Here is an 18175-nt window from a genome sequence, read left to right on the forward strand (position 1 = left end):
CAATAGAATCTAGTTTGAAAAAACGAATGAAGTTTTCTTGTAATATCTGTATGGTTATTTTTGACTTACGGTCTTTGTTTGAAATGTGTTGTTTTTTAAGTATGATTAATGAATTTCTAGAACAGTTTTGGTGTAACTTCATTCATTTTTCAAAGTAGCGTTCCTAAAAACAGCTTTTTGGATGTTACTGTATTAAAACCAACTCTCAATGTTATATCTGAGCAAACAGAACCTTTTTATAACCAAAACAGTTAACAAAAAACAAACAACTAATATTTCAAAGGTAGCCAAAATAAAATCGGGTATGTTCTATTAATTTTTAAAAAAAAATCTCTTTAATGGTACCAAACATCCAATAGTTTTTAAGAATTAATTTGTAAACTAAAGCAGCATCATTGAAGGTTATTCAATGGGAAACTTCACATCTTTTTAACACATGGCCGGGTCTGTTATAAATAGATGCTTATTTTTCTAAGGCGTCAGCCCTTAAAAAAATACACAAGCATTACTATTTTCGAAATAAGCGCAACCTATGTTTTATATATATATATATATATATATATATATATATATATATATATATATATATATATATATATATATATATACATAAAACCTTTAGTTTAATATTTGCAACGAGAATCTGGGTCCCGCCTTTTCAGACGTGTCCCAGCATGTTTGTCTAGAGTCTACACGACCCGCCTGCATCCTGCTTGGTACAATAAAAAAAAAAAAAAAAAACCTTGATCATAGTTTACAGAAGAAAATTTCAACACGTCTGGGTAAATAACACATCCTGCTATGAATATTTTTTCAGCGAAGGGATGTCAACACTTACGCATGGGACAAGTCTATTCAATACACATCAACCCTTCATTTTAAGATCGATCGTTTTTTTAGTACCAAAATATTTGTCTGGGGGTGGGGGGGTCGGGAGAGGAACCATTTTTTAGTTACGTATGATCTAGCAAAAGGCCAAAAAAGCAACCCTTTTCATTTTGGAAAGATCATTGACCTGCAAAGACGTTTCTCAAGCTTTCTTTAAAACACCCATATTTACAAACTGCTCTAGATTCTTTAAGGATCAATTGTATGTTACTTTATTTTACACTTTTAATGTAATTTATTATTTTTATTATTATTTAAGAGGTTTGTAACAAATATTTAAACCTTTTATTTTCATAGTGGTTAACTTTACCAAGGCAGACATTGAAAAAGGCATTGTGAGTCAAATTGCGGGGGTAACCCTCATTGTCTTCAATAAAATTAATATGTAGATTTAGATAAGAATATAGTGTTTTTGTTTTTATACATATCTTAAGAGTCTTTTTTGTTTCATTTAAACACAAAATATAAAGATGATTTTTTTTCCTGTTATAGGGGCCTAGATGCTGTGTGTGTGTGTGTGTGTGTGTGTGTGTGTGTGTTTAACAAATTAGTTATCATTTGAGATAGGTGTAAAATGCTGTATAATTATAAATCCTGTTATTTTATGTTTTTTAGGAACGCCTCTCTCTCTCTCTCTCTCTCTCTCTCTCTCTCTCTCTCTCTCTCTCTCTCTCTCTCTCTCTCTCAGGTACTCAGTTAGTTTTTTGGGTTTTTTTTGTTTGTTTTTTGTTTTTTTTTCACTGTAAATGTTTTAAGGGAACCATGACCCGGTTAACACAAGCACTACTCCATACATCTTAAAAAACAAAGTAAACCACTCCATAATAAAATGTATATTAACTATTAGTATTGTATACTAATATATGTATATTTAACTATTAGTACTCACACAAAATCACTCTATATAAAAATAGTCGTATTAAAATCAACAGAGGGCCCGCATGGCATAACAAAATGGCCGACGTAATGATGGCTGAGGGGGTGCTCTGATCCTGTCAAACATAAAACACGTCACCGGATATGGGAGGGATAAAACACGTCACCGGATGTGGGAGGGGCTTAGAGGTCATAAATCAACTTGCGGGTCATAAATCAATTAAAGATGGGGTCATAAAAACATTTTGACACTAGGTGTCATACCTTTACTACTGTAAACTATACTGTATTTAAATATTAATATTGCCTTGTAACACTGTGCTGCTCTGTAGCACCTGTAAGTCACCTTAGACAAAGGTGTCTGCCAAATAAAGAAATTGTAATAATAATTTGACAGTAGGCCACAATTGTAACGTTCTTTCTCATGTTTGGTGAGTTCAGTGTGCCTGCTGGCTTTGCTGTATACATCAACATACTCCTTGCCAAGCAGAATTTTTCTAACTTTTATATTCTATCTGAAAAAATGTAATTTTCCTTTCACTCATTTTTATCCTATATGGGTGCCAGATCAAGGTAAGAGCTATGGGGAGGAGGGTCATCAAGTTTGCATCAAGAATCATTGAATACTTACAAAATCACAAAAGCTTTAACAATTCAGCTGCTATAGCAATCAATAAAATAGGTGTGATGTTGATAATAATAATAATAATAATAATAATAATAATAATAATAATAATAATAATAATAATAATAATAATAAAATTACTGCAAGTATGTGACAGACAGCAAATGAATCAGAGTCAGCAATCTCCTTCCCGACCTGTGAGGCACTGTATAACAGGAACAGTGTGCCCCGGACTGGATGGTTTGGCAGTTCATTTCAGGGTCAGTCGGAAGTTGGCCATCCAGAAAGGAGGCAGAGTCACAATACCAGAAGTTAACACCTTAATGTGGTGGACAATGTGTCAGTCATGGATTGGAGGAGACGTGATTGCACTCGCTACCAAAGGGGGCGTGACTGAGGGTACATCAGGGGATGTGGCAAAGCGATCTGGTCCATTGTTATGCTTACGGAAAGACGTGTAAAGGACGTACTGTTGTAAAAAGAGACCATGAGTTTTTGCGTTTTGTTTTGTCTCTCTATTAAACTGTCACGTTTGTCATTTATAGAAGGCTAAACTCTGGAAGCTGTAGCTAAACAGCCAGCAAATAAACCTGGACTACACTGCACCATTGTGCACGTGTAAACCTGTAAATCACCACTGCAATCAATCACTGCAAGTATGTGACAGACAGCAAATGAATCAGAGTCAGCAATCTCCTTCCCGACCTGTGAGGCACTGTATAACAGGAACAGTGTGCCCCGGACTGGATGGTTTGGCAGTTCATTTCAGGGTCAGTCGGAAGGTGGCCATCCAGAAAGGAGGCAAAGTCACAATACCAGAAGTTAACACCTTAATGTGGTGGACGATGTGTCAGTCGTGGATTGGAGGAGACATGATTGCACTCACTACCAAAGGGGGCGTGACTGATGGTATATCAGGGGATGTGGCAAAGCGATCTGGTCCATTGTTATGCTTATGGAAAGACGTGTAAAGGACGTACTGTTGTAAAAAGAGACCATGAGTTTTTGCGTTTTGTTTTGTCTCTCTATTAAACTGTCACGTTTGTCATTTATAGAAGGCTAAACTCTGGAAGCTGTAGCTAAACAGCCAGCAAATAAACCTGGACTACACTGCACCATTGTGCACGTGTAAACCTGTAAATCACCACTTACACTAATAGCCCTCACTCTGGAATTGTGATCATGTTTGTGTTTTTTGTGATTACTGTTATTATTTTGGGACTGAATTATTATGTTATTATTTTGACTGGCTTTACACATCACTGGGTATAGCCAGTATTATTATTTAAGAAAATAATAAAGCTTAGTTTTTCACCATTGAACTGTTGTTGGGTTTGTTATTACTGACCACTACATCTCCTCTACACCTGCGCACTGCAAACCACTTTGTAATAAAATGAATAGCAACTTAGGCCGAGGCCAGCAACTAAGTATGTGACCTTTGACAGTTACTGCTTTACGCTTTTAATGAGGAAGCAGATACTGAGACTGAAACTGAATTAAGGGAAACAAGTTTATTCGCAAAAACTCTTAGATTTAATCTAAAAATAATTTCACCAGGACAAAAAAAAGCCATTGAGGTGCTATAAGGAGATTCAACATGGGGCGGGTAACATTCTAGTGCAGTCCCGAGACCTTTATATTAACAGGATGTTTGAATATTCTTCCGTTTGACCTGCAACCTGAAAAGGTCACCTATCAACATTGAAACATTGAGCCAATCACAGCAGATCATCTAGTTATGGTAAATGCAAAGAACAAGACACCACTTGATATGTGCAATGGGCTATGGGAGTATGGAATGATTAGACAGTCTGTCCTAGGATCCTCAATTGAGGTGTATATCTCAAGCTCGATCTGAGATCAACCAAGGACGCGTTATATAGGGCCTTCAACCACCTGGAAGGTTGATACAGCTGCAAAGGAGTTTGGAGTGAAAGCATTTTGTGAAATGTGGGCTCACGTTTTATAGGATTAGTTTGCCAAAAATATTTAGCTGAGGGGCAGACCCTCCCCCTAATTTCTTTTGAAATATATTGTAATATGTTTAGGCTTCTGATTTTTGGTTTTAAAATCGATAACAACCGACAAAACAAATGAAATAGGTGTATATCCAATAAACACTGCAAGAACACTGGAAATGGTTACTCAATTCATGACTTGAACACTTTCCTCATGAAGATAAATAAATAAATGTACCTACAAAAAGCAAAAAAAAAACTTTCCCAATGCAGTTGGGCAGTGTTCCACCTTCCTAACATATCTCACATGTATTCATTCCCCATGCTTTAAACCCACCCCAACTACTGAGTGGCAGCAAACTCCTGTATTTCTATTGGAAGATTTAATGTGGAAATACTGTCAAGTAACAGTGTGACAGAAAAAAAAGTCCAAGCATTCTGGAAAAAAAACGAAAACAATAACTTCATACAGTATATAAAAAGCGAAAGCCCTGGGGAAAAAAATCGATACTATCTCAAAATAAGCACTGAAATGAAAATAGCATTTAAAAAACCAAGAACAGAAGCCCTAAATATATTCCACACTATATTAAAAAAATATACTTAAACACATTTTGAAATATATTTTTTATTTATGCATTTATGCGTTGCAGGAGTCAAACACGGGAAAAGGTGTTTTACATTAAAACAATGAAATAAACACAAAAATGCAGATTTACATTTTTGACTGTTTATGCTAAACAATCATGAAAATATGTTTTTCTTCCCCCCCCCCCCCGGGGCTTTCGCTTTTTATATACTGTATGAAGTTATTGTTTTCGGTTTATTTCCAGAATGCTTGGACATTTTTTTTTCTGTCACACTGTTACTTGACAGTATTTCCACATTTGTACTTTCTTTCCTTTGCAGTTTTCCAAAACGAAATACTTATGGTCATTGCCATATTTTTCTGGGTTTTTTGTGTGTTTAGGCAATTTTTTAAAATGTTGCCGCCATTTGCAATTCTGTTTTAAATTCCACAAGTGTGTAAGTCCTAGAATGTGTGGATTATCAGTTTTCATCTTTTTTGTATTATCAAGTTAGCATTGTACAGGTTTATTGATGCAAGACAGTCTGGAAGCACTTCTCAGGGGCGGTTGGGTCTTTTAACAACAGCTGCATAGAGAGGGGAGGCAGCGTCAGAAGGCGTATCTCCTGCAGGTGAATCCCTTTTCTGGAATGCCAGTGTGGCGTACATAGTGGCCTCTCCAGGTATCTGATAGGGCTGAAAGAGAAGATAGTTATCGACTGTGTGTGTAAAGGTCAATACATTCACTCTCTTAATGACCGTCTACATCAGGGAAGGGCAGATCCATCACAGCTCTCACCTGCACAACACAGAACCGGGTCAGGGAAAGCCTTGCTGCGGTTCTGATTGTCACCTGCTAATTTACTCTTCTCCCCTGTCTGTTATATTATCCACAGTTTCTTTTTAGCAAGCTGTCTGCTTTGTTTTCAAGCTGCCCTTCCTGCCCACCACCACCAGATGTCAGTTCCACTTCCCCAATCTCTTTCCCCTGAACCTCTGGGAATTCACCCCAGATTTAGAGCAAAGCCTTTCCACTATCAGTCATTTATTTTGATTTGTCCATTTGTTTATATCGTGCATTTCTTTATTAATCTATTATTTGACTTTTTTCTATTACATGGTTTAAGGGTCATTCAATTTAACCTTAAAAATCATTTTAAATCAAGTTAAGACCAATTACAAAAAGCAAGATTTTGAACCAAGTGTTTTAATAGTACTGTTAAATTGTAAAAGGGGGACCTTTTGTCAAATGTATGTTTTTTTTTTTTGTTTTGTTTTTGGAATATTAAAAGTGCAATAATTATAAACATTTATTCAGTCTGTGTGCATCTATTGTTTTCTGTTCATGGTATATTTTAATTCAAAATTGGGTTGTTGATAAAAATAGTTTTATATAAAGTTGTTTGCTTGTTACTTTGAACAGGCATTCTGGCACTATTTTTCTACCCTCATAGCAGAGAATGGCCTTATTTCCTGTTGTGGCTTTCTTTTCGAATAAGGATTACATTTTAGTAACTGATATTAAACGTGAAGCATAACTGTGTCTAATAATTTATCCTTTCTTGTTACTGATCCTATTGAGCCACTTTCACAATTGTGGACCCTTTTATTATTATTATTATTATTATTATTATTATTATTATTTATTATTATTATTATTATTATTATTATTATTAATGTAGAGCTAAAACACTAGCCCCCAATTATGAACTGGTATATAAAGTTCTGCCAAATAAACCCAATGTCAAGATTTTCACTATGAAACCAGACAGGGATTTCAATGTTTGGTGAACGATGCATGTGTGCGTGCAAAATGGGTTTGTAAGCTTAATAATAGAGTACATGTAAAAGTGACTTTAACATGTTTGCTTGATTTTAGCCATTTCACACTGGGTAAATATTAAAATTGCAAATTAACCAAACATTTTGAAGGTGCAATTTTTTTTTTATTTCATGTTTTAAACTCAACAGCTGCAACAGCTATATTTATAAGGATGGGGTGCACATGTTGGTGTTGTTTCAGATAATATAAGCAGCAGACCGGAAAAGGAAAGTTCACACAACTCTATGCGATTGCAGGGCTAGTGCTTGGTTATGTGTGAGTGTTATTGCAGAAGAACAAAATGCGTAAGATATTTTCAGAAAGTGTAAGTCAAAAGTGCAAGTCAATATTAAAGTGTTGAAGGTGCTCAGAAATGTGTGGTATGGGGGGAGGGGTGGAAGGGTTAACGGTGATATACTGTACAGGAAATTAGGATTTTAAATACAGCTAAGAGAAAGACCTGGAGAGAGACAGAGCTCTGAGGCAAAGATTTATAAAAGGATATGCCTTTTATATTCACTTTTTTTAGATACCAGGTTATTTTTTTGGTTCTTTTAGTGAGGCCCCTCCAAATGTTTTGCATCTTTACGAGAGTTCATTTGGGTTTGCTTTGCTTGCATTGAAATGTACAATTGCAATCATTACCTCACGGAAATAATAATTTGGCTATTATTATTATTACCGTTTTCAGCTCTCAAACGTTAAAGTTGGAAAGGGTTCGTTATTGGCAGATCTCTCCAGACTAGAAAAAATGACTGAGGGAGCATGACTCGAAGGGAGGAGAGAGCTTTAGAGGAGTGAGCACATAATGACTCCTTTTTTGTCTGATGTACAAATGTCCTAATATGGACAACATAAGCTACAATAGGTCTGAAACAAGCTCTGTGGACGGGGGTTGGTCAGATTAAACATGATCCCTGCCTGGATGGTTGATAGAGTTAATCATCTTGGAGACCCACTGAGTCTGCCATTTACCGTGGAGCTTTTACAATCACCAGAAAGTCAGAAAAATGTATTTTCCAGCCAGATCTTGGCACTCCCCAATAATGTGGCTATGGCAAAATGTTGGTATTCTCTGCCATCTTTCTAGATTTCTTTCTCATGCATTGCTTTTTGCTACAGCACGTGGACAGACTAGATTGATCGATCAGTGATTTTTTAATTGATCAACACCCACAGGCATGATTAATCTTTAATCAATTAAAACCCTTAATAGTTTTTTTCAGAAAAGAGCCAACTTCCCAATGTTTCGGTATGTTTACATACCTGTCAAGGGAAAAAGATATCTGTGGCAGAGTAGGAAGAGGAGAGTGAAAAAAAAAAATAGTCCAGGGGCGTCATAGGATGAGAAGCACCTGCCTCTAATGAAATGAGGGACACCTGCCTGTGATTAAGCAGGCAGGTAAAAAAGCAGGTCACAAGTGTTTGTAGAAAGGCTGTGTGAAGACCTGTGTGGGCAGATGTAAAGAGAAGTTGTGTGTAACAAGTGGGTTTTGTTACCGGTAAATGGCTTGGCCATTCCATTGCATAAGTTTAGAACTTGCAAAGTTTACTTAGCGTCATCAGTGGAGTTAAGGCTTTTGTTTCGTTTGTTTATTTTGTGTGTAAATAAGTACTCTGGGATCTATTTCAACCTGTGCTGGCCCTGCGGACACAGTGAATAAACTAACCAAAAACAACACCATTGGTGTGCATATCTTCAGATAATATAAGCAGACCGGAAAAGGAAAGTTAACACAACTCTATGGGTTTGCAGGGCTAGTGCTGGGTTATGTGCGAGTGTAGTGTTAATGCATAGGAACAAAACGTGTAAGATATTGAGAAAGTACAAGTCAATATTGAAGGTGTTCAGAAATGTGTCATGTGGGGGGAGGGGTGGAGCGGTAAATTGTAAATGTTTTACATCTTTAAAGGAGTGGTAACTTTTGTCTGGTATCTATTTAAAAAAGTACAATATTAAGAAGCTTGAGTCTGTGCAAAAATGTGCTTGTATGGTTGTATTAAATGACTGGAACTGGGATTCTTCTTGTGATAACCTCCTTAGTCACTCCTCTCTTAAGCCAAGTGACAGAAGGTCCTATTTTATCCTTGATCACTTCTAAAAGGTTTTGCATTCACTGTGTAAGTATAAACTATTGCTCCATGCAACGGGCCTGCACATGGAGAACACCTGGGGGTGGGTCATTTTAATCTCAAATGGTAAACCAAGTATACCTCTGGAGTTTTATCCAGGGGTAGTATATGCATAGTATTTGGGGAACCAACCTGAAAATGTGTGGCTGATTCAAACATTTTGCATGAATATGAATGAGGCGCACTCAGGGATACTAACATACAGTATTTAGTGGACATGCAAGGAGTCTGTGTAGTGGGGTAAATGCATTTGCATTAGTTCCTGTCTCAATTGTACTGTAAGGTTAGTGTATATACCTTTTGTATATTACCTTTTCTTTTCTCGTGGTTTGCTTTTTCTTCTGAAACAACACGGCAGTGTAGGTGATTTTTTCCCCCGCAAGTTGTCCTGTAGGCTGAGAGAGAAGAGCAGAAACAACTAAATTCTGTTTCTGGATGGAGTTCACACGAAACATCTTGTGCAAATAGGTGAACAGATTTATATTCCTGAAAAAGCCTCACACCTGGTGCATATCTGCCCATATCATTTACCGTAGCTGATGCTGGATTTCAGTTTTAGTCTATCAACATTTAAATGTCAAGAATGCAGGTGATCATTCCAAGAGGAATAATGGGCTGTTTTTTCTACTTCCATGTTTGAAGCCACATGTGCTGAAAATACATTGAGTTAAATATGAATAGAAGAAAAAAAAAACATGAAACCTAAAAAGAAGTCAAAGCACAGTGGAAAATAGGGTGCATGGTCAACTAACACAATGTACAAAATAGGGACTATATTCCCATGCTTGGTGAATACATTCCAACCAAGGTCTACTTCTGGTAGTATTACAATTAGTTCAACATTAAACACTAGGCATATGCTTGTATTTTCTGAATAATTACCTTTACGAAAGTATTCATTAAATGGAAGAAAATGGGTTAATTACTCAACACAAAACAATGCAGCCCCTTGGTTTTCCTTGTTTGCACAATTGAGTATCAGTCAATAACAATGTGTTATTTAATATGGAACCTGTTGTGATCAAACTAAATAACTAATTTACATTTTATAAGGGATTATTTATCTTTCCTTTTTATCCTTTTGATTTTTTTTTTTTTTTTTTTTTTTTTTTTTTTTACTTTCCTTGGTTTCCTTATAAATGTGTCATCTCTGCAGTGAACTGTGGAATTGTATTCCTGAGCAAGGTGTTATCCCAGATTAAACTCAAAGTAAAACATACCCCAGTTTCTACAGTGAAAGCTTGTTATGGTTAACATAAGTTCATGTTTGTATGACAAATCAGTTGGAAAAATATTTTCATAGTCAGTCTATTGCCATAATACAGTACAGCAGTAATAATGTCAGTGCCCTGTTAAGATGAAATTAGCTTCCAATTGGTTTAAATGCTCAATGCGAAGCTAATTGCTATTGATTGGTACTCAATTGTAAAGGTGAGGGAAGGGCAGTTCTTGTTTTGAAATCAATGCATTAATAAATTAGATGTGTTTTTGATTTATTTTAAAACAACCAGACAAATACTTCTTAAAGCTAATTACTCAGAATCAGCACACATATTAAACAAATAGATTTGTAAATACTGAAATAAGTTTAAACAAAATATACAATAATATTAAACAGTCTGTCAATGTGTCTAAATAAAAACTTACAGTGGAGCTGTCCACTCTCTGGTCAACATTCTCTTGCTGAGACACCTTTCTCACTTTACCTAAAAAGAAAATGAAATGATTTAAATTGTTTGCCCTCAACAAATTTCCAAAGAGCGTGTCACGAGTACACAAACCAAGTACCCTAGGTCCCACCTCCAACAGGTTTTATAGCTGTGGTTACATAACTAACCGATTGATTCAATTAAGTCACTTAGAGCATAGTTGGAACAGAAACCAGGAGGACTGGTTTTGTGTGTCCCTGGTGTGAATTATACCTGCATTGTTTAACTTGTGTAAAGGTTAGTGATAGAGAAGTATGTGAATGTTACATTTGTCAACAAAAGAAATAAGCAGTATTGAGTTAGTTGTGTCTTACCCTGTTTGATCTGAATATACTTTATTACGCAAATGACAGGGATCACCAAGAAAAAAACAAGAATCCCAGTTGCCACCATGAGAGGCACTTGAGTAGAGCTACTGTATGATGAAGCACTGTAAAACAAATGAGAGTTAGCAAGGCTGCATTTGTCTGTCCAGAAAACCAAAATACAATTGTTCAAAATGATTGGTGGGAATTCTTGTGAATTCCAACAGAATAGCTGGTAGAGTATAATGATATGGGGTAGCACTGGTACAGGAGATCTGACTACTCTAGTCATTTATTTTGGTAACATGTAACTATCTGATTCCTCCCAGTTGAATACAAGAATAATTTTGACTGCATGGTATTCTGCTTTCATGTTATATATTTTGACAGTCTTTACGGTTGTGAAGCACTATGAGCTTGCACATGAAAGGTGCTATATAAATTAAAAAAAAATGATGATTAGCATTTATTTATTAATAGAAATTCTTGAAAAATCAGACTCAACATTGAAGGTTAGTCATAAATCATTACAATAAAAAAACAACCCACAGTATTTGCATCCAAAAAAAGATTATTATAAGTTGCCTCTTTACAATTACCTGCTGGTAGTTTCGGGTCTTTGTGTAATGGATCCAGTGGTCTTTCCTGGGGTATTATCTGGCGGTATGGCGGTTGTATTTTGGGTCCATGTTTTCAGTTTGGTGGTTGATTCATCTATGGTTGACATGGAGATTGTGGTGGGAATAGTTTTTGTTGCAGCTACTGCAGATATTAAATATGCTTGTAAAAAAGTAAATTATAACTCGGTAAACATATTTTGGAAAGTTTTGGGGGAAAAAATAACACTTTCAAACGAGTGAGTGTACCATAATGTTCATGGGTAACTGTGTGCGGGAGTTTGCTGGTGCTGTCTCTCCAGCTCGATTGGTGTAGTCAGCTTGTTGTGGATTAGCTGAATCAAATCTAGGAGGAGACAATGCTGAACTAAGATCTACGTTTTTAGTTTTTATTAAGGATTGGGTTTGTTTTTTGGAGCGTGCTGGAAGCTCCAGTACTGGTCTAGGTGGTGGAATGTTACATTCAATTCCAGAGTGGAGTACTGGGGGATTATTTGATTGGCTGTGTAAACTTTCTTTTTTTGTATGGCGATTTAAGATGCCAGTTTTGCACACAGTCTCTGCCATGCATCTACTCCCCTATTTGAGCAAGAAGTGAAGCACATTTTTCCTGCCACACGTCAGGTTCTGGTTAACCTTTATATATTACAGAGTTTATCTGCATGACAACTCAAGCAGGGACTACAGGCTGGCAAAAAAAAAAAAAAAACATTTTTTCAAGCCAAGAAAAACCCAGTAATAAACCCACCTTAGTACTGTATTTATCTGGTGCATGAAATTCAAAATCAGCCATGTGGCTTTAAAGCCCTGCCTATTGAAAACTGCCATTTTGTTTGTGTTACATGGTATTCTACAGTAATTTCAGGATCAGAAGTGATAATGCTTATTCTTAACTTTTTTTGCATATGCTTTTATATGACTATATGCAGAAATGCATATCTTACAGTAACTTTACATTTTTAGCACAAATGCAGCCATTGTATAGCTACACAGCATGTGGCTGTAAACTTATGTATGTACATTAAGATATGACTGTGTAAATGCATAATACAATAGAAATAAAAAACAGCATGGTATGAATTACTGCATTTCCAGAATATACAACTTGAACTGGTGTGATTCTTCTCCCAATTCAAGGTGGATATGTTTGACATTTGTATAATAGATGTTTACCTGGTTATATTGAAAACCAGTTTCTACAGAAAACAAGACATTTGTAAGTACAATGTAATATCAACATGAAATGATACATAAGATTCAGAAGTTACTTTGAACAGTCGAGCAAAGACAACACTGTTAAAATGTATCTATTGCAGGCCAATATGATCAATGTTTCCTTACCATCAGTAACTGTGAGGTACAGTGGAATCTTTTCAGCAGCCCCTCCTTTCTGTACAGCACACCAGTACCAGCCTGCATCCTTCTTCTCCAGCCTCCTCACTGTCACAGTAAAGAATCTGGGGAGCTTAGCATGATCATCACTGATTGATACCTTCTCTTCTCCTGTCTGGGGAGTGTCAGTTTGTATTAGTCTCTTACAAGAGTCCCATTTTCTCCCTCTGCACAAGTATTTTACATGCATTGTGTAGGACTGAGCATATTGACAGGAGACACTGGCTGATCCTCCTTCACTTCCCGTTATCAAGTTACTTATGACAGACAGGGCAGGGGTTCCTGCAAACACAACAGCAATTAATACTGACAGCAGGGTTACATTATTGGAAATAAGTACTCGTCTTTATATGCAATGTTTCATAAGCACTGGGGGAGGGGTCTGTTTAACTCTATTAGTCCTGCATGAATCTCTCCCCCATTACTACAAACAATATAAATACAGTGAAATTAGGTTAGCAAAGATCAGATTGATACATTTTAGTGGAGGTAGGGTGTTTAGATTACTACATTAAGTCTTGTCACTTTGAAGACAACATCCCAAAGGGTATATCTTGGTTTTTAAAAAAAAATGGTATCCTGGAACACCCAGTGATGAAAATATATCCACGAACACACACAAGGTCTGACAGTTTGTTGTTAAAAGTGTTATTTAAAGAATGTTTTACCCTCCGTAACTGTTAGGTACAGATAAAAGTATTGATCATTTTCTTTTGTGCCTCCCAGTTTGATAGCACACCAGTACCAGGCTGCATCCTTCTTCTCCAGTCTTCTCATAGTTACAATGAACACTCCTCCAGTTCTATCATCACTGATTGATATTTTATCACTAGCAGTATGGGGAGAGTCGGTTTGTTTCAAAATGTCACAATATGTCCATTGATAGCCTTTACACCAGTACTTCACATGGTCTCTGTACTTCACGTCATAGTGGCAGGGGACACTGACAGATCCTCCCACCAAGCCAGTAAAGGCACTTTCTGTTGACAGACTTGATGTATCTGCAAATACAGGAGAGAAAAAAAACAAATCCAACACTTGAAGATCATAAATAAATGTGTATAGCTCAGCAGGTGTATTAAATTCACAGGATTAAAGGGTACATAAGAGTTACATGTTCCCATGTGTTTCAACAACTGTTTACATAAGGTGTGTGTATTTTGTTTTGTGTTTGTGATTTTTGGGGTGTTTTTTTTTTTACATTTTGACCTCTTTTTAAACTTTTAAATTGCATTTCCTGCCTCAAGGTCTGACAGTTTGTTGTTAAAAGTGTTATTTAAAGAATGTTTTACCCTCCGTAACTGTTAGGTACAGATACAAGTATTGATCATTTTCTTTTGTGCCTCCCAGTTTGATAGCACACCAGTACCAGGCTGCATCCTTCTTCTCCAGTCTTCTCATAGTTACAATGAACACTCCTCCAGTTCTATCATCACTGATTGATATTTTATCACTAGCAGTATGGGGAGAGTCGGTTTGTTTCAAAATGTCACAATATGTCCATTGATAGCCTTTACACCAGTACTTCACATGGTCTCTGTACTTCACGTCATAGTGGCAGGGGACACTGACAGATCCTCCCACCAAGCCAGTAAAGGCACTTTCTGTTGACAGACTTGATGTATCTGCAAATACAGGAGAGAAAAAAAACAAATCCAACACTTGAAGATCATAAATAGATGTGTATAGCTCAGCAGGTGTATTAAATTCACAGGATTAAAGGGTACATAAGAGTTACATGTTCCCATGTGTTTCAACAACTGTTTACATAAGGTGTGTGTATTTTGTTTTGTGTTTGTGATTTTTGGGGTGTTTTTTTTTTACATTTTGACCTCTTTTTAAACTTTTAAATTGCATTTCCTGCCTCAAGATGGCTTCATATGTACCAGCGTGGACCTCTCAGAACTACATTTCCCATCATCCTCCTGCTCACTGGTAAATCCATCTCTGTTACAAAATAAAAAGGTCCTATGTACCCTTTAATGTACAGTATATCGTCTGATCGAAGTACTGGCTGATATTATCTGGAATTAGTACTTGTACTGTATGTGTATTTTTGTTTAAAATCCAATCTTGAAGCTGAATTTACATCAAAATACTGGAGATTCTTTTGAAAGTTTTAAGATTTACAGGCTTGAAAGCCTAAAAAGATCCTAACTTCCTACACTGTCTACAGGAACATTTATATATACATATAAACACCACGTGATGATATCTAGAAAATAAGTGGAGTTGCCTCTTTTGCTCCCTCAGAATAAAGCAGTATGAGGAACAGGCATTGTTCTTATTTAAATGTCTGTACATAAATATATATTGCACATAAAAATACAAACAAAGACTCATAGTGAAAGCACCTTTACAAAGACTTACACAGAACATAAAATATATAATATGTTAGTAATTGCAATAAGAACCACACAGAATGACTGCAAACAATATAAAAAGGAAAGAGGAAAAGAAATGAATACAATGCAATCGGAAAGCGACTTGACCAAGTTACTCCCATTACTAGCATCTCATATAAACTGATGTCCCTTTTTATAGATTGCATATCTTTTTACTGCTTTTTACTGTTTTGGACCTTTCTTGGTCCATCACTTCCTTGTTTTAAGACGAGAAAAGTCCTCTTATGTTTTTATTCACATATTCAAGTTATATGACGACGATTCTGATTCCCAGATCTATCAATGCATTTCAGTTAAAAATATATTCTGAAACTTTTAATAAATGACACTAACATTAACACGAGTACTACTACTAATAAAAATGCTTTGATGGGATTCCAAGTCTTAACCATCAATGCTATTCAGGAACTACAAGTGTCAGTAACTTTAGGTGTCATGCTAAATAGTCTTGTGTAGTAACCTTTGCATTAGCAGCAGTCACTCTATTCTGCAGTGTCCATATACATAACAAGCTGAACATAACAAACATGAATGCTTTTAATCTAGCAGCCATATAGAAATGGCAATTAGAAATCCTTTATTGAACTATACTGTAGTGACCAGAATTCTTCACATGCTATTATGGATAAAATCATACCTGGAATGGCAGCCAGAAGAAGAAAAAGAAGAAGCTTCATTTCTGAGTTAAAGGCGGCAGCTCCCTAACAGCAACTTTCTTTCACTTACTGCAGCACTGAGAGAAATGCTCCTGGCACTGTGTCATCTTGAGTTCCTGTGCATCACTCACTGCAACCCAGACACACAAACCCCAGGAAGGGCAGACCCAGGGTCAGGGCAAGCAGGGGCTTATTTATATACAGTACATGTAGCTTTGGTAGCCAGCTGTGTAAAAAAACTGATGTTAATTGCAAAGCTCTTTGAAGCCACTAGTGTTGCACTTTTGAATTACATGATTACATTGACTGAATACTGAATGTACCTTTAAGTGTAATACAATTAAGTCATTAACTTTTACAAGTGAGGTTTCAAGGCATTGGACAATAACCGGTTAACTCTAAATGAAACAAGTGTTGGCGATTTTCAACAATAACTAATAAATGTTGACAATTAACTAGTTATCGACTTTGGCCCAAACTGCTTTGGGTAATGCCAACAAATAAGATGGGTGCAAAATATTTTTGACTGAGAAGAAACAAAATGCAGTCCCCTGGCTTCCATTGTATTCCTGTGGGAGAATTCACACTGCTTCGACTGCCAACCTCACAAGACCTGCTGCTGACATGCAAGAATAGAAAATATATTGAATTAATTCATTTATTAAATATTTTAGAAGCATATTTTAGAAACATATTGACCAAAGTAAACTAGTGAAATTTGAAGACGACACAAAGCTGGGGAGAGTGGCTGATACATCTACAGTCAACCAGGAAATCCAAAAAGATTTATACCACATACAAACCAGGGCAGAGACGCAGCAAATTTAATTGGAAATTCAGTTTTAGCAAATGTAAAGTTTTACCTGCCTGTCACAAAAGTGTAACACCAGTACCTGTCTACACCCCCCTTCTCCAGCCTCCTCAGTCACAGAAAATACTCCCTGGGTTCTATTGTCAGTGATTGAAGTTTTACCTGCAGCGTTCTGTGGGGAATCAGTCCATTTTACTGTCTTGCAGGAGTTCCATTCTTTCCCTGTACACCAGTATTTTACATGATCCCAACAGCACTCATCAGTGACACAAGATATTGACTGATCCTCCTTCCAAACTGGTTACTGTATAACTGGCCACTGACAGCCAGGAGGTGCCTGCAAACACAGCAGTGAAAAATATTAAATAATTCAACAGAGATCAGCATTTTATAGCAGCATTAACACCAGAGGGAGCAGTCTGTACCAATTTGTAATACACTTATTTATTACTGAACCCTGGAGGTAAAGGCGCAGTCTAGGTAGTGTCCACCTGGACCTGTCGGGTGCATGACCAGTAGAAGTCTTTACCCTGTTGGAGCACATTGGAGGCCAGTGCATTGCTCACTGCAAGTCCCCAGCCAAGATTATACATTTGGCGGATACAGAATTCAAATCTAGCTCAGTCTCTACAAGACTGAGCATACGCTGGCCCGCCAATCAAGGTCAACAGTTTCCTCAATTTCAGTCACATTCTCACATGGAAATAGGACTGTAAAGATAATACTGTTATTGATGTAATTGGTGGAATAATGATAAATGTATATTGCAGAATATGGAAGTGAATTAAAACAAGTGCCATTACAAAATAAATTAGATATTTCCACTAATAAACTACAAAAACAAACTGTTTACATGTGAGGGGGGTGTCTTCACCCCTTCACGCAGAGACTGTGACTTGTGTGTGAATGTTAATACTTGAGGATGTTATTTACAATCTAGAAATGTGCTAAATGGTATGGAATGAGTTCTGTGCTCATTTATGGATAATTAAAAGACATTAGAAGCACTAATTATAGCACTTACCAGAGCTTAGACAGTTAAACATTGATTAAAAAAAATAATAATGCTCAGGTAATTCCTTTGATTACAGAATAAATAACCTATAATTGCATTACAGCTTCCAAACAATCATTCAGCAATTACCTGCAGCTGTTCTCTTATTAATTATAATTTCCAGGAAATGTTTTTATTACCTTGAGCCACTTATATGTAAATATAAGCATGTTCATCGGTTTGGTTGCCATTTAATTCTATAGCACATCAGTACCAGCCTGTGGCAGGCTGGTGAGTGGATAAAGGCCCAGAGACAGTCTGCAGTTCAAAAAAACACCCAAAACACCCAAAACACCCAAAACACCCAAAACACCCAAAACACCCAAAACACCCAAAACACCCAAAACACCCAA

General features: G+C 36.5%; 1 protein-coding gene across 1 annotated transcript; it reads right to left on the bottom strand.

The window, feature by feature from the left end:
- Nucleotides 1-5116: 5116 nt before the first annotated feature.
- LOC121307882 (polymeric immunoglobulin receptor-like) lies at nucleotides 5117-17361 on the bottom strand. Its single transcript, XM_041240202.1, is given in 10 exon segments — nucleotides 5117-5614; nucleotides 9185-9268; nucleotides 10521-10662; nucleotides 11487-11601; nucleotides 12846-13178; nucleotides 13565-13897; nucleotides 14189-14521; nucleotides 16825-16880; nucleotides 16882-16990; nucleotides 17298-17361. Coding segments are annotated over 10 exon segments (1707 nt in total). The 3' UTR covers nucleotides 5117-5476.
- Nucleotides 17362-18175: the final 814 nt, after the last annotated feature.

Source organism: Polyodon spathula, chromosome 3, assembly GCF_017654505.1.
Source record: "Polyodon spathula isolate WHYD16114869_AA chromosome 3, ASM1765450v1, whole genome shotgun sequence".
Classification (NCBI taxonomy): Eukaryota; Metazoa; Chordata; class Actinopteri; order Acipenseriformes; family Polyodontidae; genus Polyodon; species Polyodon spathula.